Source organism: Echiichthys vipera (assembly GCF_963691815.1).
Source record: "Echiichthys vipera genome assembly, chromosome: 13".
NCBI lineage: Eukaryota > Metazoa > Chordata > Actinopteri > Perciformes > Trachinidae > Echiichthys > Echiichthys vipera.
In genome coordinates, this window is record NC_139838.1 from 15,627,945 (window position 1) to 15,653,455 (window position 25,511).

The window sequence follows — 25,511 nt, forward strand, 5'->3', positions numbered from 1 at the left end:
CTAAAAGATAAGCTAAACGTAAACAGGCTACAGCTGTTAATACAGTAATGTAATGATGTAATGATACATATATCACGGGTTCATATCATCAGGTGCTCAACTCTAGGTTGTGAACATTAGACTACCCCTAAAAGCTGTAGTGTTTTAGTGTAGATTACAGCCTAGATTAATATATAATTAATTTGGGACTGGATAAAAAAAAAAAAAAAAAAAGACACTGATTTTTATAATGTGATTGTCAAAATGATTTGATGTTAACATTTCTAACAATACTGGTGATTTTTCTTTTTAGCAAACTAATGCAATCTTAAGTGTTCAAATCATAATGCTGCTTGCCTGATCAATGGCTTCTAAGAGAGTTTGTGTGCCAGCATGCGGCTCAAATATACTACTGCTACTGTAAAGCCACAGATAAAGGTCATGCTGTAGCCTGTCAGCAGTCATTAGCATCTAACAAACAGCGGATGACATGCTAATGAAATAATTAGCCCAAACAAATGCCTTCCCCATGATGACATGTTTACTGATACGTTATTTGATTACACATACAGCGTGTGAAATGACCTGTTCTCTGTGCGTGTGTGTGAGACTCAAGAATTGTCTAATTATCGTAAGCTGTGAGTCACCGTGGCAACTGGAGCCACGAATCCCCTTCTCAATGGATGAACCACTGAATGAAACATTGCACTACAGAGTACATGTGCTTTTGGCTTTGCCATGAGGTCTTTAAGTGTAGATTTAGGGTTGTGTTTTTGGGGGGGATTTAATGACCACTTATCAGCAGGGATTTTGCAGTCTGAACTGTTGAATGCCTTAACATTGGTTTGGTCTTTTTTTTCATCTTCAGGAAGCCACCTCTCCTCCTCCCCTTCCTCCGCTTTCCTCTAATTCTCTTATCGCTCCCTGTCATCTTTCTCTTGTTCCTCCTATCTGTTGCCTCCTCCTCCTTGTCCTCCTTTGCTTTCTCTCCTGTTTGTTCCCCCTCTCACTCCTCCACCCCGTCTTTTGTTGAAACTGTGAAACTTGCGCTGTGCCTCCTCCTCTCTTGTTCTCCACCATCAGCCCCCACCTCTCCATCCTTCCTCTGCATCTCCTCTGTACAATAGGCCCTGCAGCAGCATATGGCTGTCTGAGTCATGCGATGGGGAGTGGGCTTCAGCAGCTCGTGCTGTCTTGAGACCCAGGGAAGCTGTGTGTTTTTGTGTGTACATGCAAATTTGTTTGTGTACTTTTTGTTTGTTTTTACGTGGGTACAACTCTGCGTAAGTGAAATTGTGTGTGGGTGTGTTTGTGTGGCAACATGCATGCTTGTTACTATTCATGCAGTGTGTGTGCTTATGTGTTGGCATCTCTGTGTATGTGTGTAAGCATTTTTCTGGGGGATTCATATGCTTTTTTTCAGATTTTTGTCTGCGTTTGTGAGTGCAGTGTGAGTTTGAGTGTGTGTTACACAGGTACATCTGTGTCTCTTTGTATTTGTGTGTGAATAAATCTCACTGTGATTGCTGTTTCTCTCCAAATACCTTCAATGCCCCATAGGCACGGAAGTGTGATATTTGTGTTTCAATGCTGGGGAATTGGTACAAGTGCAGACAGTTGTTATTATTTGTCATAAATGTAATAGAGAACAGGGAGAGGATAAGGTGAAAGGGCTGTTGATGTCTGCAGAAAGAATATGGAAACAAGCAAGATCATTTAAGTGAAACAAAAAGGAGACAAACAGATGTATCTATTATACAGTGTGTGTGAGGCATTATAAAACATAATAGACCTTTACTTCTTTATAGCTGATTTAACTGATTTTTTTGGCCACTCGGGGGCAGCTGCAAACATATTGCTACCATTTCTTCTCAAACTTGTTTGTTAATAGTTGCTTATTTACACATCCAGCAGCTACAGAGCATCAGTAGCGTTCATTCAGTGATGTGTCTGTGGCCATCTGATGAGTAGAAGTCCAATCTTCATTCTCCTTTGTAGCTCTGTTTTGTTCTCCACCAACTGAGGGGAATATCTGCTCTGTAGCTGCTAAATTCTCCACTGTTTCACCAGCTAGCGGCTAACTTTATCTGTCTGCTGTTTAGTGCTGAACAGGTGGTATACAGTGGGATTATCAGTGCTGAGTAAATCAAAACAATAGAGTTGCATTTGAAAAATGAAAAGGATGAGCTACATAGGCTGTAAGAGTTGGGTGATAATGTTTTGGTTCATCTATTTGAGCGACACCTTTTTACATACACATTGATCCATTATTGATATAAAAAACATTCTTTGTTTAACAGCTTTAATACATTTTTTGCCGACAGTGGTTGGAAATCGACCACTTTTTTAAAAAAAAGAGATTTAATTTTCCTTTGCACTTCTCGGACAGGTGTGCATTAGTTTGTATAGATTACCATTTTGGAGAATCACGTGTGTTTGTCTATAATTTGCCTGAGCATTCAATTCCATTGTAGAAATCCAAAGCAGGATAATTTATTTAAATTTGATTATATGGCCTTAGTGAAAAAAATCATATCACACTTGATGCCATGCAGCCTGTCTTTTTAAGGAAGAATTGGAAAATTGTAATTGGCAGTCGCCAGCGCATAAAATCAATGATCTGTTGATCTTAACGAATCCAGACTCCCTCTCCAAACAATGGCATAGCCGTCAGTGCTAGGAAAAAAATAACTGATGTTGACTGGGACAAAATGTGTAAGACACCCAAAATAAGCATGAATTCATTTTTTTTTATGGCCTAAGAGTTTGTGAATACATAATGACTCTAGAATAGCAGTAAAATAAAGTAGTTCAACAAGTGGAGAAAACATGCAAGACATGTATCCTTGTGTGTAACAATGCTTTAAAAATATCTGTAATGAATGCTTCAGTGCTTCCATCAGTCATCGGTACTAGCTGAAGTCTACTTGTTGTATAACTGAAACTGACCGCGGAAAGGAAGAGATGAAATGTGCTTGTTATTCTCAAAGTTAGAAAGGAGAGTTGTGCCAGATGACAGGATCTCAAGAGTTCACAGATGGTATTGAATCACTAAAACATACACTTTAATTTAATATATTTTATTATGCTGGAGATTTCAGCTTTGCTCTTTACATTCATGCCAATAAACATGGTGAATTTCTGTCACTTGATTACAGTAGTGCAGTCTAGTGGAGCTGATGGTAAGGGAGAGGAAGATGTGGTGGGAGTTCAGGCAGGGAAATGTGATGGAGTAGGGGAAGAGTAGATGGGTAGGGAAAAGCAAATTGCGTTTTGACCTTGGAAGTAATAAGATAAAAGGAGCAGATGGAAGCCATTAGAAGGGGAATAACTGAATTAATTAAGATTGGTTCTAGTTTTTAATGCAACCAAACAAGTCCACATGAATTATAAGCTAAAACCGGCTGTGTATAATGATGATAATAATTTAAACCTATGTGAAACAAGTGAAATCTCTGTCGAGGTATAATACAGAAACAATGGACAATCTCATAAGGGGCAGTTGAAGAATACAATTTGATAGAGTAGAGCATATAATATTGGCCTTACATAAGAAGAATGTTTGCATCAGCAATACAGAAGGTAGACATATAAAGTCTTAAAATACATGTTTCCTTACTACAAGTTATGTGGTATGTGGTAATATATTATTACCGTATATACCTTTGATATATTATTTAAATAGCCACACATTTAAATGTATTAGTTTATTAATAATAACATTCCAAACTGGAAGAAGCTTTGATCTTGTAAGAGAGAGGGAATCGCTTCAAGCAATACAAAAGGGATTTAATGTCTTTTAGAATATTGCAAACCTTTGCTTTTTCTTTGATGATTGAGCGTATTAATAATTCGCTTGTAAAATAAGAAACAGAAAAGCTAAGAAATATTGAACATACAGTATAGACCTGGATTATTCAATCACTATTCATGTTTTACGTGTGTGTGTGTGTGTGTGTGTGTGTGTGTGTGTGTGTGTGTGTGTGTGTGTGTGTGTGTGTGTGTGTGTGTGTGTGTGTGTGTGTGTGTGTGTGTGTGTGTGTGTGTGTGTGTGTGTGTGTGTGTGTGTGTGTGTGTGTGTGTGTGTGTGTGTGTGTGTGTGTGTGTGTGTGTGTGTGTGTGTGTGTGTGTGTGTGTGTGTGTGTGTGTGTGTGTGTGTGTGTGTGTGTGTGTGTGTGTTAGTCTGGCAGCATAGTGTAGCTCTTAGAGAGCCTTGGGACAGTGTGTGGCCTGCTTGCTCAAGATCGTAGTCGCAATAACAAAAATTATTTCCAGCACTCGGGTTGCCATGTTCGTCAGACTGTTTGAACCCATCCCCTCCTGAAAATCTGACCGTAAAAACAAGTGTTGCAGAGGAGTTTGAGAGACAGTTAGCGTTAGCCATTACAGCTAAGTAAACATGAAAGTTAGTTTAGCGATCAAGGAGAAACGTAGCCATTTGGGCGTGTGTTTTAATTCTGTGGAACTCCTTCATCTCAGCCCATCGAGTTGTCGCTTGGCCTATATTGATATCTCGTTTTTGCCCATCTCCAGCCACTCACCTGCTGGGACAAATAACGACTCCTTCGCTTTACACGGTGCCAGCCTACAGTAGCTGCACCGAACAACAAACAACCCTGGAAACCCGAAATGTCGGCCTCTATTGGCTGGTACAATGTAAACAGAACATGGCAGAAAGTCATTGTTAAACCCATCAAATTTTAAAAAATATATAAATTCAGACTAAATATATTTTTTATGGACAAGCAATGCTTTCATTCTGTACCCCTCAAAATGCCCTGTGGGTTTCTTTTTATTTATTTAAATATAGCTTGTAATAAAGATTCTACGTGTTCAACCTTTAAGTTATCACTGCCTACTGTCACCTCATTCCTACATATGTACTTTGCAAGCTCTTCATTTTCCTCCGATCCCTCTTTCTCTCTGTTCAACAACTGCCCTGCTGCCTCCCTCACTATAATCATTCACTCCACCCCTTTCTCTGTTTGATGTGCTTCTCCCCTCATCTTACTCAGTTTGCATATTTCTCATTTTTTTCATCTTCTATTCACATAAAAGCCCCCTCCTTCTCCCATCACCTCTCTTTGCCTTTCTTTCCTTGTCATATACTGTATACCCATCATCCTGCTACCATTATCTTCTCTGTGTAAATCTTCATCACTACATCTTTTGCTCTTTGAAGCAACCTCTCACAATGCTTTGTACACTGTGACTGTACTTACGCTTACTAAATTGCTGTGTGTGTGTATGTTATTACATGTTTTGAAAAGCGTATACTTGGCACATTATGAATAAAAGACCCTAAGCATCCTTAAAACACTCTCTTGGCTCTAAACATCAAACGCTGGATAAGACTCTGGCTGAGATCCTGTGTTCAGATCTTTTACTTGAGTAAAAGTAGCTACATTATGCCACAGTTTTAAAGGGGTACTCCAGAAACTGAGCATCGCACCTTCATAAAGTATAGAATTTGAAAAAAAAATTTGAATTGTCAGAATTGAAGCAGCAGAGGCTGACTATCCTGACTCTTAGTCTTGAGTATCAAGTCAAGCTCCTAAATGCTCAATTTCCAAGAATGCAATTAAGTGCAATGAGACTTTAAAACCTCATGTCCCACAAAATAAGGTATCTAAAAATGTAGCCAAACCTATTGGTAAAGATATCAAAAATGTTTAAACAATAACTGACCTTACCTTAGTTGAATCAATACACATTGATCATATGTTTTTATATGTAACTTGTAACTGGAAAATCATTACAATGTATTAAAAAGTACAGTATTCCCAAATAAAGTAAAGATTAGAAAATAATGGAAATAAGGTGAAAGTACCTCTAACTTAAACATCATAGAACAGTCCTTGAGTAAAGCGACTTGCTGCAGTTGGAGCAGAATATCACAGCTGCTGATCTAGAAGCAGTTTCACATACAATATTAGTAAGTTAAACATTGCATGGTCAGTGATCTTGCATCAGCAGTGGGACAGTTAAATACAGGCTCCTGAAGAACAGCCTCTCATTGTGCCAGTCCTGTAATATAAAATAATTGCAACTCACTCTGACTTAACAACTGTTTTAGAAACTCAACCCTTGACTGTGGACTAAATGTAGTTTTGCCCTCTCCACAGAAAAAGCCTCTCTCCGCCATCATTAAAGAAGTGTGTGAAGGGTAAGTCTGCACTGGCTTTGTTTCTTTTTAAATGTGTGTCTTCATGCCCTCAGAGTTAAAAATAATTCTCTGAGGGCTTCTCGCAAAAGCGCTCTCTCTCTCTCTCTCTCTCTCTCTCTCTCTCTCTCTCTCTCTCTCTCTCTCTCTCTCTCTCTCTCTCTCTCTCTCTCTCTCTCTCTCTCTCTCTCTCTCTCTCTCTCTCTCTCTCTCTCTCTCTCTCTCCTAACATCTATACTTAAATTTTATTAGCTGTGCTTTACACAAGATGTTCTCCGCTTTTCATACCAATTATGAAATGCCCCCCCTCCATCCAATGGCTTTTAGGTGGTCCTTGGGGAACCATGAAAACTTTGCTCTGCAGATTGCTGATGCCACAAATTTCTACATCACAGAAAAGGTTTGGTTATCTGTTTTTAGCTCCGGGCAGCAGTATCCAAGTTAAAAATGTGCCTCAAGTGCCCACTAACTTCTCCTTCTATTTTGGTATAACTCCACAGAATCGCAATGACATTAAAAATGGATCCATCCTGCGCTTGACCACCTCTCCTGTACGTTTTATTTCTTTACTAAATGTCCTTATATAGTATATGAGTACATAAGAACACTTAATTTTATCATCCCAGAGCATTTATCTATTTAATATTTTTCCCCTTCCTCACCTTCTTCCACTGTTAGTACCAGACTGCTGTCCAGCTTCATGAGCGGATCCAGTCGTCCAGCATGGACGCCAAGCTGGAGTCTCTGAAGGACCTAGCCAACGCGTCACGGGACATCACCTTTGCCCAGGAGTTCATCAACCTGGACGGCATCTCCCTGCTCACTCAGATGGTGGAGAGTGGGACTGAGTAAGTCAACTGTCCTTCTATCTTGTTTGTTGTTTTGGATTTCCTCTGTCACTGCTGTGTTTTCTCCCCCTCAGACAATTTCTCAATCCTCTTATTGAGGTGTTTGATAGGGAAGATAGTGAACAGTAATAAAAAAATAAAGATTTCCAGTGTTTAATATACTCAGCTAATGATGTTGATCTAAAGTTAAGTCAATTGTGGGTTGTAGGAATATCCTATCTACACAGATCTGAGGTCAGTGAGAATCCATGGGGTCTTTGGAGTCTGATTAAGTTCAACGACTCCTCATATTAAGCTGGATTTATGCGTTTGCATCCGAAGCTACAGCTGGCCCTCTGTCTTTAGTTTGGGAATTTCTTGCAGCATACTTAAGGATTTTATGGAACTAAATACACGTGTCATTATCCGCCAGTGTTTCTGAAGTAATGTTGTTTCCATTCTTAAGTTGACCTTGTGACTTAGAGTGATAATGGGATGGTTTGTTCTTTTCAGTTACTGGAAAGGAAAACTCTCCCTGATTACCAAAGAAATCTGTTTCCCTCACTACCTCGGAAATGAATGTCTCTGCTAGATATCAAAAAATGCCTTTCATGCAGAACAGGAGAAAAATGAATGAACCTTTCCTTAACTTGTTTGATGTTGTCTTCCCTGTCAACAATATCTACCGGTATTAGAAAGTTGGAGCAGAAAAACTTAAGGAGTCTGACCCTGACCAATCATAGTTAGTTTCTGTCTCTTTGTAACATCTCTGCGCTTAGAGAGCTACATTTATGAGGAGGTCTGTGTAATCCTGTAATGTGTGTGTGTGTGTGTGTGTGTGTGTGTGTGTGTGTGTGTGTGTGTGTGTGTGTGTGTGTGTGTGTGTGTGTGTGTGTGTGTGTGTGTGTGTGTGTGTGTGTGTGTGTGTGTGTGTGTGTGTGTGTGTGTGTGTGTGTGTGTGTGTGTGTGTGTGTGTGTGTGTGTGTGTGTGTGTGTGTGTGTGTGTGTGTGTGTGTGTGTGTGTGTGTGTGTGTGTGTGTGTGTGTGTGTGTGTGTGTGTGCGTGCGTGCGTGCATGCGCGTCGGGGTAGACCTGTGCAACTGAAGGTTAAGGAGGACATTTTTTTTTTTTGCTGAGGTGGAATTTCTCAGCCGAGATGACAGTGGGCTTGTGTGGGTGTGTGTATACACACATGCAGACATACAGTGCAAACTGGCGAGGACTGCAGCCAGCCGTCCGGGGCGCTCTTGTTTTCTGCTTCATGCAACTCTCATTATTCATCCCTTTTTTACCCAGCTAGAGAAAGATGAAGAAGCATTTGCTTGCATAAAGAGCTGGCTCCAAAGATTCACTCATGTTGCACACTCACACAAGGTCAAATATGCTCGTACTTCGGCACAGTTAAAACCCAAACACTTAAGTAAAAGACTCAAATTCGGGGCAGATACTTAATGTCTTCTCTTCAGCAGAAAGCACATAATGATCTCCTATTTCTGGGTGTGTGATGGCAGCCCCTCTGGCATTACGCTCTCTTTTACTACTTGACAGGAAATCATTGAACCTCTTTTTTTACATATAATGTTCAAATTAGCAAATATTTGACCCTTGTTTGATCTTAATGCTAGGAGCCATCGCAGCAGTGATGTTGACCCCACTCTGCTTCTGGCTCTTTCATTAAATATGTTTTTTATGTAGATTACCTTCACATCAGTTATTCAGCACTGGAGAGTTTGAAAGGTGTGTGTGTAAGTGGCTCTGCTGCATTTCCATCTCAACAAAAGGAGCTTATGAAACACAGACAGCAGATAGGTATCAGTGTCTGACACACAGGCATACACACACACACATACTCATTAGTGTACCCGCCAACCAACTTGGTGAACTGTAATTATTCAAAAGGCTCAGTGCTGGAGACTCTTGAGGGCAGAGCGGTGCTGTGATCTAATGCTTCTGCTGGAGATGCTGTACTGTATTCATGTGGAAATAAGCTGGCAGGCTACTGCTGCTTCTGCTGCCCACACAAACACCACACGTGACAGGCAGATATCGCCCTCTAGTGACTAAACCATGGAACATGAACAGTGCAGAATGTACAGTGCAACTTCAACTTTATTAATTTTTAAGAGGTTATACCACTTCTTTATGACATCAACTGGCGTTATCAGTCTTTTTTGTAATGGTGCCTTTGTTCAATTTGTTCAATAAAAGAATGTAAATTATCTCTTTACATTTTTTTTAATTATTATTCAACAAGCTGAATCTTGTTTTTTTAGCAATATACCGGAAGCAGCAGAGATGCATAACTGAGTAAATTTTAATATCAATTTTTTAAGTAATATAGTTGCATACAATGCATTGGATAGTTCAACAACATTATAGCATATTTTCCTCATAAGTTCCTAACTGAACAGGGACACTGAATCTGAGAAGGGACACCAATGTTTGAGTTTACTCAATGGCATTTTCCTGCTAATTTTCTTTTTGTATATCACATGGTGACTGTGGGTCAGAGGAAGAGTGGGTTGTCCTCCATTCGAGAGATTGGCGGTTCGATCCCCAGCTCTCCCGGTCCGCATGTCGAAGTGTCCTTGGGCAAGACACTGAACCCCAAATTGCTCCCCGTGCTGCGCATGGGTGTGTGAATGTGGTGTGAATGGTTGAATGTGACAAGTACTGTGAAAGCGCCTTGAGTAGTCAGAAGACTAGAAAGGCGCTATATAAGTACAAGTCCATTTACCACTTACGGTGTCTTAATGTGTGTGTAACTTATTTATTGCAGCATATCTTTAAGAACCAGTATGTACCTTTTTTGTGCACTGTCAAACTGCATATTTCAACTGTTTCTGCTTGGCATGCTTTGAATATCTGAGTAGGATTACTGGTCGAAGGTATTGACTTAAGGTCGGTGTATAAAAGTTTTTGTTGAATGAAATATCGCCGTTTAATTTCAGTTTGCCTGTGTCTCAGTTTATACATTAGGAGATCATTTGTATGATGTGTAATGGATAGGAAGTGTGGTCTCTTCTTTCAGGGTCATGTACCTGGCACCAGATTGTGATGTATGTCGTTCCCTCCTTTGTGCTGGCTGAAAGTTTTGGTTTTTGTTTCCCGCCTTTGACACCTCAGTTTCTCAAATCTTTGCAGACGCTATCAGAAACTACAGAAGATAATGAAGCCCTGGTAAGCCCCTCCCCTCCCCCCCGCCGGGGTAATGTCATTGGCTCTGTGCTCTTCCTAACCTGCTGGCCGAGTCTGCATGATTAAGACTCTAGCCCCAGTGCCTTATGGGAAATGATATACGTGTATAACACAGCCACTTTCAGGCTTCCACTTTGAAATCAGTGTCACACTTTAACTTTCTGCATGTGGTTTTGGGCAACCCCTTAAAACGACTTCCTTATTCTTCGACATAGACTGAAAGAAAGCCAAGATTTATTTCTAAGAACCTAATGAAATGAGACATTTATAAAAACCAATACATTGCATTTTTTTCAAATTTGGTTTGGTGCCGCTAAATGTATTATTAATTCTACTCCAAGTCATTCAAAGTCACAATTAAATCTTGGTGTTCTTTTTAAAATAGTGCTGCCCAGGGTGAGGGGATTGTCTGTGGACTCACTGTGAGGGATATTTAGACACTTTTTCTTTTTACTATTCAACATTATTAGACAATAGCCTCTACCATCACAGGGACATCATGTATCCATCAACAAGGTTTCATTTCTTCTATCTAAACTATTCTCTCATGACTTCATGTGGTAACCGCCATGGTATGTCATATCAATGCCCAGTATCATCTGCAAAAGTATTTTTGTCCTGTGGGTTACTAATTGGCCATTTCACTGTTTACTAATCACCTACCATGCAGCAACAATGACCCATAATGCTCTCTGTTAATCCACAGTGGGAATATCTGTCTTCCTAAGCCTGTATCTTCAATAGTTTTTTTCTTTGCTTAATTTGATGTTTTTCCAGCTCTGCGCAAACTTAAAAAATAGTTTTGAAATCTGAAGAACATCATCAGATTATTGCTTTCTTAATAAAAACCACCGCAGGTCTTGTATATTTTCATATCACCTTTACACAGTGCACCAGTAAATACATAAATGGTGCATAGAGGATGAACAAATAAAAGCCTGCTGGGTGGTTTCTGCCATGCCAATGTTAAACAGTAGAGGTCAGTATTGTAAAACCCATTGGTGAAGCCGTAAAACATCTGAAAGTTTGGAGCTTACCGGACAGTTTTGTGACCCAAAATAGCAGCAGAAATAACTTGTCCATTCTACTATAAATTATGTACAAGTTCTGTATTTGATTAGATTTCTAAATTTCTCATGAAGTACTTCCAGCAGTACTATGTCCTGGATGTAACGGCTGTTTAATGTGTTCCCTGCTTTGGCCTCCTGTGACTCTTGCAGAGTGATTTATTTCTCCCAATATTTGTGTAACTGCATGACTTCACTCTACCATGTAGCTTTCTGGTCCTGCTGCCCGGCTCCTGCTGGCCTTCTGACGGCCCCTGCTGTTTCTCGAAGGCCCGTCTGTCTGCACTGCATCGCAAACCTCTTTCCCATTTTTGTCTTTTTTTTTTCAGCAAGCCTGGTTGCAGCGTTGATCTTAAGTTCCTCTGTCCCCTCTCCTCCTCTGCCACCTCTCTTCCCCCCTCTCTCTGTCTCTGCTGACCGCTCATTCCTTGTTATGTTCCAAGCCATCTGGGCTTTGCAGCTATACACTGCTCTAAGCCATCTGCTGGAGAGAAGTTTCCTATGGTCTATGTGTGTCTCTGTGTGTGTTGTCCTGTAGTTTCGGTGACCTGCTGTCCTTCACTCTGACCGCCTTCGTTGAGCTGATGGACCACGGCATCGTGTCCTGGGACACTTTCTCTGTGGCCTTCATCAAGAAGGTCAGTCAAGAAAATGTGTCTGTTGACAAGGGCAGGGATATCAGGGGGATTTAACATAATCGTCTTTCAGAGTCTTTGTGATAAGTACAAGGTTGTAAGTTAATTATTTTTTTCTGGTGTTCATGAAACAATCCAGGGGCATTTCTTAATGTCTTAAAATAGTTTGTTGATCGTCTTAGTGAAATCAAAGCTATTAAATAATTTACATTTAACTTTTTTTGCAAACAGGTATTGCTTTAGACACATAATTAGCTCTATATTTAATGTCACAAAGATGAAGTAAAAGCACTTATTGGAAGTTGTGCTTAATTTTTTATTCCGAGGTGCCAAAATGATATTTTTAGCTATCCTCCTTTACCTTTTACCATCTCTATCTTTTAAAGCATGGCACCTTGTAAAGTATGTAGTCTTTGCCTCAGAGTCTTTACCTTCAGATCCCCCCTTCCTCTGTCCTTCCTGCAGATCGCCAGCTATGTGAATAAGTCAGCAATGGATACAGCAGTGCTGCAGCGGTCCTTGGCCATCCTGGAGTCCATGGTGCTCAACAGTCAGGATCTTTATCACAAGGTGGCGCAAGAGATCACCATTGGACAGCTCATCCCACATCTTCAAGGGTAAGTGCATCAGTAGGCTGTATACATGAACATGGATAAGGTTGATTGATTCTTGAAACTGAGTGTATCCTACGCCGTGATAAATTAATTTCAAACCACATGGGTAGGCGATAATGACCGACTTATATGCATAGTTAATATTCTTGTGTGTATTATTTTCTACTTCCAGGACTGATCAAGACATTCAGACATACACTATTGCTGTCATCAATGCTCTCTTCCTCAAAGCTCCTGAGGAGAAGAGACAGGTGAGGCTGCAGTGCGCTCACACAGCACTTACTGCATATACATACTGTTTTCATGATGTCGTGAGCTTTACATGGTACATTCACATGTGAGCACATCAGCATTTCTGTACTGTAACCATGTACTTTGTGTGTGTTTTTGTGCCATGTGTTTATAACCCTAGTCCAGTATCGTATAACAGTAAAATGTGCTAGAACAGTAGTGATTTAAGCAAGTGTAAAAGCCCAACAAACTCCTTATTTTCCCTTTCTCTCCATTCCTCTCTGCAGAAGTGACATTTTTGCTCAACCGCACTCTCATTCCTCATCTCTCTCCTCCGCTCTCTCACCTATGTTACGCTTTGCCCTGAGCTAATCACATGATCCCTTGAATTGGCACCATAGGGTCCAGCGCTTTGACATTAATAATGAATGATGCTAACCCACAGCTTTTCTTCTATGCAGCATACAAAGTTGAAGACACGCTAGGCAGAAATCAGCTCCACAGCACCACTGCATACAAATTGTAGCACGTTCAGATGTTGCGGTGCTTTTTTAAACTTTTTTTTCTAGAGGCAAATGTGCAAATTTTGGCAATTTAAGGTTTGCTATAAATCAGATTCTTGTGGTTGGTTGGCTGCCATTTTAGCAACTTTATTGGGTTGTTTTAGGGGATAATAAGTGAACTATGTTTCCTTTTGCTCAGGTGCAGGCATGTGTGAAAATATAAGTTTATAGCAGCGAGTTTCATTTCTGTAGAGACGCACTTTTTATGATGTGATGGGACTGTACCTGATTATTCTTTTATACGCTGATCAATCACAGATGACACATTTTAAAACATGCAAGGGGCTAATGACACTATTAAGGTTCTCAGTTTGTGTGGCTTAAAAGACAGATGACTGTGTGTGCATGTGTGTGTGATAAGGACTCCACCATCAGTAAAGCTATTATTATGATCCCCCAGTCTCTCACCATCCTGCTGACTCCCTCCTTCTTCCACAAGCTGCACCACTGACTGAAAAATATTTTTTTTAACCTCCTCTCAGACTCTATTTTTTCCACATTCACTCACTCACCCTCTCTGTCTTTCTGTCTCTAACTTTTTCCTCACTGCACACGATATGGTAGTTTGATGAGCACATTGTGGACATCCTTAATAGTCCCCTGACAGTAAGTGCACCCTTGATTAGCACACTTTGTAGTATGAAATGTAGAAGACATCAGTTAGTGCTTTTTTAAGATTAAGTTCTTCTTTGGATTGGCTTTCTTATTTTATACAGCCGGTCACTGCATACTTTGTAATGTGCTGCGGCAGTTTTTGTTTATTTTTTCCACATTCATTACTCATTTCAACTTAAAAAACCCTGAAAATATTTTTCCTTGGTATATTGTTGTATCTCATGTTCTCTCTCTCTCTCTCTCTCTCTCTCTCTCTCTCTCTCTCTCTCTCTCTCTCTCTCTCTCTCTCTCTCTCTCTCTCTCTCTCTCTCTCTCTCTCTCTCTCTCTCTCTCTCTCTCTCTCTCTCTGCTATTTTTAAATTCTGTCTTTCTATCTATCTCTATTTCTCCCTCCTTTTTTTCTCCCTCTATAGGAGATGGCCCATATTCTTGCCCAGAAACAGCTGCGCTCCATCATTCTCAGTGTAAGTCTACCCATGCCCTTCTCCTCTTTACCGCTCCAGTGTATTCCTCCTTTATCTCTCTTTATCTCTGTTCGGCTTTATGCTTTTGCACCAGTGTGATATCAGAAAGGAAAATGACACCTGCCACTTCTGCCTCTGTCTGGTTATCATCTGCTGTTCTTAGTGTTTCACACCTGTTCCCTTCTCTCTTTCATCCTCTCCCTTGTGTTAACTCTAATTTTTCCCTCTCTTGTTCCTTCATCTGACCTGGGCTTTCTAATCCACGAGTGTCTTGTCTCTCTGAACCCAAAACCTGTCCTCTCACCTTCGCCTTCTCTTTTTATGTCTAAAACCTCTGCCCCCTCCTTCCTCTTCCTCCTCCGTTTGTGCTCCACACCATGTAGAATGTGATCAGGAGTCCCACACCTATCAACGATGAGATGGCCCACCAGCTGTACGTCCTGCAGGTGCTCACCTTCAACCTGCTGGAGGACCGCATGATGACCAAGATGGATCCCCAGGACCAGGTACGGACCGCGAATGATGCAGATAGGGATGAACGGATTGACAAATGGAGATATGCCAAAAGGGCAGTCATTAGTCGACCAGGAGTACTTGGTTTTACAGACCTGTCTTAAAGGAATTTACTGAGAAAACAATCCAGATCACCTAATTAGTAATCAATGAAACAACAACAAAAAAATATGGTTCGTAACAACTTTAATATTAATAAGGATGGTGATATTCAATATTTCTGTTATTGTCAACACATCTTATTATTTAAACTCTGAAGCTCTTAGCCCTACATTATGTATATGTAGTTTTATTTCTTAGAGTAATTTGCCACAACAGTTGGGCACTGTTTTTAGAAAACGTCACTCAGGAGGAAATGGTTTATCATTTTCAGTTGTGTATGCACATTTTTGTGCTTTTGTGATACTTACTGACAGCAAGACTGTGCAGGTGGAATTGACTCATGTTCATCATAATGTAGGAACATGTCATGTAGTTCCATGGTTCGGCTTTTTTTGGACAACAATGACGCTCTGTAGCACAGTGGAATAAGATATATCAGGCTTTGGCTACACAGACAGTACTTAGTAGGATTCATTTATTGTTGTTTTTATGGGATTTGTTGATCAGAAAAATAGAGCATCACCAGATATTAAGCAGTCATATACTGGCTTATCTGTATCTTACGTTGCACAAGAAACTCGAGAAAACTTTTTTAGGCGAATAAGAGCCTGTTTGTGTAAAGTTTGCACGTGATCCGGTTGTTTTTTTAAACCGTTATTTTATTTTATAAAATAAGTTATAAAAAGAGTGACATGGCTGTTGGCCAGATTGCCTTAGGCACTCCAAGACCCCAGACAGTGGAGATGAGGCTGAAGCATTCTTAAATTATGAAATAGTGAAAGCTAGAAATGGCAGACGGACTTGTGAGCAGCACTTTAATATTCTTCTCTACATGTGCAGGCTCAGAGGGACATCATCTTTGAGCTTCGGAGAATTGCCTTCGACGTGGAGTGTGAGCCCAACAGCGGCAGCATCGAGAAACGCAAGTCCATGTACACCCGTGACTACAAGAAGCTGGGCTTCATTGTAAGTTTGGCAGGTGTTTAGAAATTTGCTCATTCTCTGATGAAAATTCTCTGGCTACCCCCCCCCCCCCACACACACACACACACACACACACACACACACACTGTCTCTGTTTAAAGCATCTCTCTTTGGTGTAACTAATAACAACTCACAGATCTGTGAAACATGACAATGGGGCCTGATTTTTTTTTTTTTTTATAGATGCAAGCCAAAATTAATTGGGTACCAATGGTTTAATATTAAAAAAAACATTGTATTTTTCTACACTTATACTGTATATTTGTATGCATCATCTTAATCTAAAAAGTAACCACCGTAGTGACTCCACCTATCAGAGAAATGTAGTGGAGTTGAAGTAGAGAATGAAATAGCATAAAATAGAAATACTGTACTACTGAAAACTCAAACACAAGTATCTCAAAATGAATCAAGTATAGTACTTTATTTAGTCGTTTCATTACTTAGTTACTTTTCACCACTGTTTTCTCTCTTACTCATCCTACACTACTCCTGCTTGGGCATTTGTAAAATGTGTTTTGTTTACTACTTTCTTTCCCATGTCCCTCCCTTCAAGCATGCATTTTTTTAATGTACTGTATTTGTAAGTGCGTGTATTACGTTGTGTAGAATGCAGGGGTCTAAATATAGCATAAGAACTTGAACTAAACCACTGTGGCTTGGTGAAAGCCCGGAGCTGTTTCAGGGCGCTTCCCATCCACAACCCCGCTGCAGTGTGCTCAGTAAAGATAAGGACAATTGGACTGCCTTGTCTCCACCCACCCTTAAATCCTTAGTCTGCTTTCCGTGCTAGACAGCTTGCAGACAAACACACACACACATACACACACGCACGCACGCACGCACGCACGCACACACACACACACTGTACCCACATACACAAGCCATCATTCTCTAGATAGATCATATCACTACTGATATAATGTATTTGTCTTCTAATGCCTTCAGGTTCTTAAAGTAGAATTGTTGCACATGCTGGAATATTTTTCACTGGTCCATATGAGATATGCATGTCCGCGTGTGTCTGTTTCTGCTTTAAGCCTATAAGTTTGCTTCCTATCAGGCAGAATAACAAAACTGATGAGCCAGATTTCAGTGTCCCCCATTCCTCTTTCATCCTCTGCTCTCCTTCCCCCTCTTCCTGTCGCCTTTCTCTTCGACATCCTTTCTCACCTTTTTTAAAATCTGGATAAGCGTCAGTCATGTGTTTGCCCGTGTATCTGTAGATTTAATCATTAGTCGACTGAATTCTCTGCTATGTCTGGAAGGAATTAAGTATGATGGGCTGTGACAGCTCAGCCAGCATCTATCTGCATATCTCATACAATCTTCAGCTCTTATGGGAGGTGGCAGTGTTGAAGCTACAGAGGCAGGGATGTGATTGTAAAGGTTTGGGTTTGTTTCTTGACCTTTTGGGCATTGGAGATTTTAGGCCAAACTAAAATTGTGTATACTTGAATTTTTTTCTGACCGTTTTTTCTGGCTTGAAATTTGCTTTAAGATAGTGTCACTTTAGAAGGGCAACTGTGCACCTCCAGAGTTTCAAATTGTTTTTCTTTGATAGTTAAATTAGTTGGTTTTTGTTTTTCGAGCCTAAGACGTAGAACAATTATCTGAACCTAAAGGAGCTGAACCTAAAAATCTCCAAATATAGATGGACATGGCCAGAGCTGATAGATAATCCATCATAGTGAACAATTATTAAGTCAGTTATTCCATCATTGCTTTTCAAGTATGGAGTGTTTTTAGAAAAGAGATCCTCAGATGTGCCTTCAAGGACATTTTGACATCTGCAGAGCTGACGCTGAGAGGATTAAAATGGAACCCAGAAGACAAACAAAAAGCAAGCATGGACACTGTCAAGTGAATGATGTCTTGAGGCCATGAAAACAAATTTTGCCAATTAGCATTTTTTCTCCCACACAAAAGTAGAAGCCAACTTTTTCAGATTACATGAGAGATTTCTGTGTTTCTGCCTTTGTCTCACAGGTTTCAAGTGTGCAGGGATATGTTGGAATAAGCTGATGCCATGTACTAACTCTATGTGCACCAATCAGAATTTAGCAATCTTAAAATCAAGATATGACTCTGATCTGAGCTGTGTACTTATTGTGCAAATCTGATGAAACCACGCCCACACAGTCCTGATAAAGATTGGCGCATTTTTTCTCTCAAATTCTTCATCAATAGCACATGAGGAGGATTTTCTTTTCTATACTTTCATTTTGACTGTTGCTTGTTTTGTTATGAATATTTAATGTTATCTAATAAAACTCAAGATACCAAGATGTGCAACATACCCATAACATAACTTAACTCAGGATGGATTCCCTATTCCAAGAAAATATTGATGTTCATGTGATAGTGAATTGAATGTCCAGGCAAAAACCTATAATCCTACTTTGGGATTCTGCAGGTTACGGTGTCTGGCTGTTGAACCCCAAGTTGCTAGTAGGAAACTGGTTGTACTCCCATAGTGATTGCCTGACTGTTGCTTTGTAATGATAAAAATAGCACATTCAGTGGATTATACCTAGAAGAATAAAAAAATGAGGTGCAATGTGTTAAAGTACATGTCTCACCCGTCTCACCCTCATCCTGCTCCTCTGTCTCTCAGAACCACGTAAATCCAGCTGTGGATTTCACACAGATTCCTCCAGGCATGCTGGCTCTGGATAACATGTTGTATTTTGCCAGACACCACCAGGACGCCTACATCAGGGTGAGTGTACACACACACTGCTGTAATGTACTTCTATTTAGTGGTGAACCCCACACACACACACACACACTGATGGTGTTATGTTTCTCCCTGTCACCTCCACTTCCTACCGTCCAGCACATTCACTTGTTTGTAGTTTCTGGCTCATTCCCAACTTTTCTCTCAGCTTAAACTTCATTTCATGAAGTTGCTCACGTAGAAATGATTAAATTCCTTTCAGTTTCGTGTCTGTGCACCGGTGTAATGACTTTTTGTCATTTTTACATGACAATCAATTCGATTTTAGACGCCTAGGTAATAGACTCATCTCAGGTAGTATTACTATAGACTGTAATGGCATGGCATTCACTACTTTTGTGATTGATTTGCTAGTTTTAACCATTTTATGGCAGCTGTCCAGCACTCTATTGTAATTTAATCAATAAAAAAACTAATCTTTTGAGTTTTTGTATCAACTCTGCAGCAGTTTAAACTCCAACTGCAAATCTTTGTGTGCTCTGTTATAACGATGGTGTGTGACGCTCATGGTTGCTGGACTTGAATGCGAGAAAAGAGATATCTTAGCAGTGCTGACTCAGCCCTTATCAGAGGGAGGGAAACACAGCCTCCAATATCCCAAATTAAACTGTCACCAGCTGAAATGATTGGGACCTTGATGGCCTCATTTATGGCACACTGCCACCATCCACATAATTAGAGTGAATATTTTTGCGGTTGAGATTGCCTTTATGTTTTTTATTGCTTCCAAGCAGATAGAGAAGGTCAAATAAGGTAGAAAAATAATGACTAATAGTTTAAGCCATAATGGAAATGTTTATGGGAAGATGACCCCAACCACCTGCTGACAGGGAGAAAATGAACGGGATGAAAGCAGCAAAGATGCAATATCAAGTAGAGTTTTCTTCACATAGAGACTTTAATCTGGATCTAATTCTACGTGCCATTTTTTAAAATTACTTTCATTACCTAAATTCCAGGAAAAGTAGGGGCTCACTCATAAACAATGAGTTATCGTCCTCCAAATGTCTGAAGTTGCAGTTGACCCATCTATAGCTGGAGTGGCATCACATTTTCAGGGTTTTTTCATTATTCACAGGCATTTCTGTTATTGTATTCAGAGATTGAATCCACCAAAACGCATGCCAACAAATATTTGACTGTGTTTTACCCCGTAAGGAGACATGGTCCTGATAGTTTTTATTCGATGGTCTGTGTTTCTAGATCGTCCTGGAGAACAGCAGTCGAGAAGACAAGCATGAGTGTCCATTTGGCCGCAGCAGCATCGAGCTGACCAAGATGCTGTGTGAGATTCTCAAAGTGGGCGAGCTTCGTAAGTTTACACCAGCAACCAGATACACACACACACACACACACACACACACATACACCTTCCACCCTCAATGTACTACGGCTAAAAGTTCTTCTTCATCGAACTACGTCTTCTGATCACAATACCTTCACAATGAACACACACATATACGGTATAACCTGCTTTACCCACAGATATGCATATACTTATGTGCACAACAATACAATACACGCACACTCCCAAATACACACATCCCCTTCCTGTGAGGATGAAAGCGCCCATTATGCTCAGTAATTGTGCTACCAGGAGTTCATTATTTAGTGATGCACCTATCCCCCATTGAGCCCCTTTCAGCCTAATATACCACCTCTGAGGAGCACACTGCAGAGAGAAAGAGATGCTGTGCCCACGTCCACTCCAAATTGATGTGCCCTTTTCATTTGTCTTTACTTGTTTAAATGGGCAAGTTTGTCTCAGTTCTGCTCAGGACTCACCCCTGCTGCTCCCTGTAGGGAGGGAGACAGCATTTTGAGCTCAGTTTTAAACTGATGTGCCCTTTTCAACTGCTCACGTCTTTTGTTCATGGGAGATTTCGACTTGGCATTAGACTTTAGTCCATAAAAGAGCAGTGTCCACTCCTGTATCTGTGCCCTTAAAACGCTCTGAGAAATGTCATCCAGATTCTCTCATCTGTCCTTAACGTTGCTGATAAAAGCGCCAGGCTAGGTTTCAATACAGGATAAGATGGTACAGTAATACTTTTTCAACATTTCTAAGCATATTGTCATTTTCCTGTCCTCCTTTGTATCTCTGTCAGACTCTGCTCTAATGCAAACTGTCTCCACCTTCCACATGGCAGAAGGTATATGGATTTAGATATCTTATTTTAACTACAAAGATGCTGTCTGCACTATTTTACTACACATATCTAGTTACCCAACAGGCGCGCCATGATCTCGGGAGTCATAGTCCATCTGAGTGGGGCAGGTAATGTCTCCTGAGGTGCTGTGTGACAAACACATACAGAGCGTTTAGTTTGTTGGTAATCTGGTGGCTCTTTCTTCCTAATTCTGCGTGTGTGCATCTACTTGTATCTGTGATGTTATTTAGGTGGGTTTCAAGCCTTTATATTTATTCAAAGCAACTCATTAGTTTTTATCCAAATGTGCTCCACTGCAATGTCCTTTTGGTCTTCTCTCTTAGCGGACCAAGATCGTATGCATGTATGTCTTTAGTCTCTCTTAGAAATATTGCTCATTCATATCAGAATGCAGATTAAGCAACCAGACTTGTCTAAAAAAAAGAGAAACCTCTTTATCTCTAATGCGTTTCTGAGCATGTAGTTAATGGCTTACGCAAAAGAGCAAAATCTCTTTGATGAATGCCAGGTCATCATTATGAATAAGATTTTGTTTTTGAGAGACTTGCTTGTTCAAATTAACAGAGATGGGCCAAGTGTCGGATTTCACATCATTTATTCAAAAGATATAAACTTCTTCTAAAATTCTGACCCAACATTTTGTAATCTTCCTGGTTTCCGTGTTAAATTATGCAAAATCTTTTCCATGAGCAAATAGCATATTTTTATTATTATTATTATTAAGACTGAGATTGAGATTGTGTTATGGTACAACAATGAAATTTTCCTGCAATACTAAATGCTGGAGTTCTAGCAGTGACCTTGACTCATAGTTCTGGGCCTTTTTATTCCCAGTGGCTGCATACTGTCCTCTTTACTGAGGCTGTCAGCCCGGGAGACTGAACCTACCATTAATATTTATGATGTGCTATTTTGTGTTTGTGTGTGCGGGGAATGACTTATCTGTATGAGATACTGTCTTCTGCCTTAATAACAGCACATATACCTGGTTCAAGACATGACAGGATTCCAATATACACAAGTGGGTTATCTACGGTCACACGGTTTAAAAGTTATAAACATAGGGAATAGAACAAAACAAATTTCTTGCAGGAAATCACTGGGGACAGGAGAGGAAAGACGACGTTCTGATATATAAATATTTACTGCGTCCCAAATGGTATTGTTCCCATCCATCTTTGTCACAACCTCCAGTAAATATTTGCACACTTATATATATGCTTATATGCATTTCATCCTTATGGGAGGAAGCCAGTGTGTCCCTGAGTAGTCTTAAGCTGCACTGCATCTTCTCTTGTAGAGAGCTAAATGCACACACACGCCCACACACACACACACACACACACACACAGACACCATTAGCGCTGTGTATATCAACTTGCACTAATGAATGTATGAGTAGGATGAATGTTATGTGGGCCAGGCAGGTGTTGGAAATGCTTGGTGAGTAACGGCTGGTCATTAGAAAAACTGTGTAAGTGTGTGTTGTGCGTAATGTAGGGGCATGAGCATGCGTTTCCCAGAGGAAAGCGGGGAGAGAAATGAATCTTAGCTCTACGCCGACTGTCATCATTCGGTTGACCTTTCAACAACGAAATACCTGACACTAACGAGGACGTTGGAGGGTGTGTCTGTGTTTCATTTTTAGCACTTCTGATAGCGTGGTATTTGAGTCAGAATAATATTAAACACTGCGGTACATTATTGCACCAATAAATTGAAGTGCAACGATGACATTTCTGGCTTTTTTTTAACTTCATATTATTATGAAGTACCCTAAAATAGTTTTTAGCCTCCATCACTTTCGTCTAATCTGAAGTATCTCAACAACTATTGGATGGATTGCCCTTTAATTTTGTACACATATCCATTGTTCATCTAGCACAGTGTATTTAAGTCAACAATTGTTTTTACCGCTGCCATTTTCTTGCCATAGTTGGAAAAGCATAGGTGTTGCCAATAGCATTACCAATAGCTCCATTCTGAGTATCACTGTGTAGCAGTGAGCCAGGATGCTCTTTGCGATGCAAAGCTTCTGCACGGACCAACAACTTCAGAGCAAACCACAACACAGGCATTCTGTTGGTTCTCATAAAAGAAATGTGGTTGTCTTTCAAAAAGAGTTTCTATAAAAGTAGCCCAAACCCCTGGTGCAGAAAATAAAGTTAATTTCCAATTTTTAAGAAATTCCCCTTTTTATTCTCCACATCTTTGTGAATGAAAACAGAAGAAAGAGAAATCGGATTAATGGTGACGGTGTTGATGTCTTAGTGGCTCAGTCCTTTTCTGTCTGTGTGAAATGCCAGTATGGCTCTGTCAGAGGCCAGACACTCTTCTTCTTGTTTTCTCACAAGGATGAAACACAGAGGGATTTTGGATTTGCCGGTGGCTGTCTAAGTTGCCTTTCTTCCTTCTCGCCTCTTCAAGTTCTCTCTGTCGCTCTCTCTCCAGTTTAATTTTTCTCACTCTTCATGCTCTTTCTTTCAGGCTCTCTCTTTTTTCCCCTCTCTGTGTTTAAAGAACATCTGTCCCTCTCAGACCTCTAATCCTTTCTCATGTTTTCCTCTTTTTCTCTCTAGTGAATTTGAGAAAAACGAAAAATGACACTAATACACAAACAAGTAGCTTCTTATCATTTTTTCAAAACAAAATAACAGAGAAACCACTTCTGGGAAGAATCTGGGATGACAGTTGTCACCACGGATTACACTTTTCCATCACTTTTCCATCTAACGCTATCCTCGTTTTGAGATGTTTTGACATCCCTTTCGGTTGTTGTTGAGATATTTAATTTCCATGCAGATGTGGTCTGAAGAAAGGAGGAAAGGGGGCTTGTTTGGTTAAATCGCCTGTCGGTGCTGCTGGATTCTACATAATTCATAACACCATCCAGGTGTCAATCTCTCTCAGTTTCCCCTTTTTCTCACCTTCTTCCATTAATGCATACCCTTTCTGTTTCTGACTCCCACTCTTGCATTTGTTGTTGTCCTGCCTCAGATGCTAAAAGATTAATTGTTCCACCATGTTTCTGCTGCAACATGGGGCTTAATGGAATCTGCGTCAGTGAGGCGCCAAGCCGTGACTTTTCAGACTCTCCTGTTTAAGGGGGCCCATGGAATATTTATGAAGTTATTTAGAAAGGGCCAGGCATTGTGAGTAATAGCCCTGCTTGGTGATTCATGGTGTGGCTTCTCGTTGCTAAGATGGAGAGCGGGGTGGTGAACCATGGCAGGTTCAGGGATGGACAGTGGACACACACGGGCTCCTTATATTTAAGTCTTCCATCAGAGAGCCGCCAGCTCAAAGTCAGAACAAAGGGTCATGTTCAGCACCATAGACGGCTGCGTCATACATCTTAGCTCATAATCATAGCACAGTAACGCAGTACATGATGTAGAATGTTTGGATCGGTTTTCTATTTGGATGTATTTATTGATTTTCTTTCATGTCTCTCCTCAAGGACAGTTATATGGTTTATATCTTCCTTTTTATTGCTTTGTTATGAGCCTAGAATCAGAAGAGACAATTGTATCGTCAGTACTAAGAATGAAGCATTTTAATTAAGGTTGCTGTAAATAGTATTTACTGTATTTGCCAGTGTCGTAAAAAAAAATTTTTGTTTTTGTGCAATTATTCAAAACAAATAGGATACAGACAGACATGGTATAAAGCAGTAACCTTGTATCAATATTATCTTCACTATGTGCTGGAAGAACACTCAAATGATCCTGTATGAAGTGAGCTGGCAACCCATTTTGGGTCACAATGAATACTTGTAAAGAGCAGGTGTCCTATGTTGGCAGTGCTGTGGTGCGTGCGTGCGTGCGTGCGTGCGTGCATGCGTGCATGCGTGTGGCTGCGTGCGTGCGTGCGTGCGTGCGTGTGTGCGTGTGGGTGCGTGCGTGCGTGTGTGTGCTGGTGTATATGCATGTCCAAACTCATTAACTGGACAACTTTCGACTGTTATGACATTCCGAAGTTGCCCGCTGTGCTGCGATAAAAACAACATAAACTAATTTACAATACACACACACATCCGTCTACTTTTATACTTGTGAAGACCCTCATTGATATAACACATTCCCTGGCCACATACCCTGACTTAAAACCTAATTCCAACCTGAACCTTGAAACCAAGTCTGAGCCCTTAAATGGGCCCCCCTTAAGTTGTAGGTCTAAAACTCAATTTGGTCCTTGCAAAGCACAAAAGTACACACACACACACACACACACACACACACACACACACACACACACACACACACACACATCTAAGAACTTGCACAGTGTGAGATTGAAACGCTGTGATGTGTTTGGACTGGCCCAAAGGGTGTCACTTCGATTCATTTTTAACACACACATACTGACACGTACTGTCCACACTTGCAGTCACGGACGAAATGAAATGTGCTTGCAGTCATACATTGGGGTTGAAGAGTAAATATAGCAACCAAAATGTCACATCTCAGATTCTCTGACTGTGTAATAGGTTTTTAAAATGTGCTTACATGGGTTAAAAAATGAAATGAGATCTTTTAATTTGAAGTAGTAACATTTCTTTGATCCGTCTTTCTGAGAAGCTGAACAGGATTCTAGGGTTTCTGTCTCTGTATGTGTCTCTATCATTAACATCAACATTATTAAT

At 40.4% G+C, this 25,511-nt stretch overlaps 1 protein-coding gene across 2 annotated transcripts in view; it reads left to right on the plus strand.

Moving 5' to 3' along the window:
• elmo1 (engulfment and cell motility 1 (ced-12 homolog, C. elegans)) overlaps positions 1-25,511 on the plus strand; it is a 100,494-nt gene that overhangs the window by 35,244 nt on the left and 39,739 nt on the right. For both annotated transcript variants that reach the window (XM_083926117.1, XM_083926116.1), the window contains exons 3-15: positions 6,105-6,145; positions 6,470-6,542; positions 6,643-6,693; positions 6,821-6,990; positions 10,114-10,149; positions 11,773-11,872; positions 12,335-12,486; positions 12,656-12,734; positions 14,306-14,356; positions 14,740-14,862; positions 15,812-15,937; positions 18,573-18,677; positions 19,899-20,007. In XM_083926117.1, the coding sequence (XP_083782243.1) occupies positions 6,105-6,145; positions 6,470-6,542; positions 6,643-6,693; positions 6,821-6,990; positions 10,114-10,149; positions 11,773-11,872; positions 12,335-12,486; positions 12,656-12,734; positions 14,306-14,356; positions 14,740-14,862; positions 15,812-15,937; positions 18,573-18,677; positions 19,899-20,007 (1,216 nt within the window). The remainder of the gene's footprint in view (positions 1-6,104; positions 6,146-6,469; positions 6,543-6,642; positions 6,694-6,820; positions 6,991-10,113; positions 10,150-11,772; positions 11,873-12,334; positions 12,487-12,655; positions 12,735-14,305; positions 14,357-14,739; positions 14,863-15,811; positions 15,938-18,572; positions 18,678-19,898; positions 20,008-25,511) is intronic.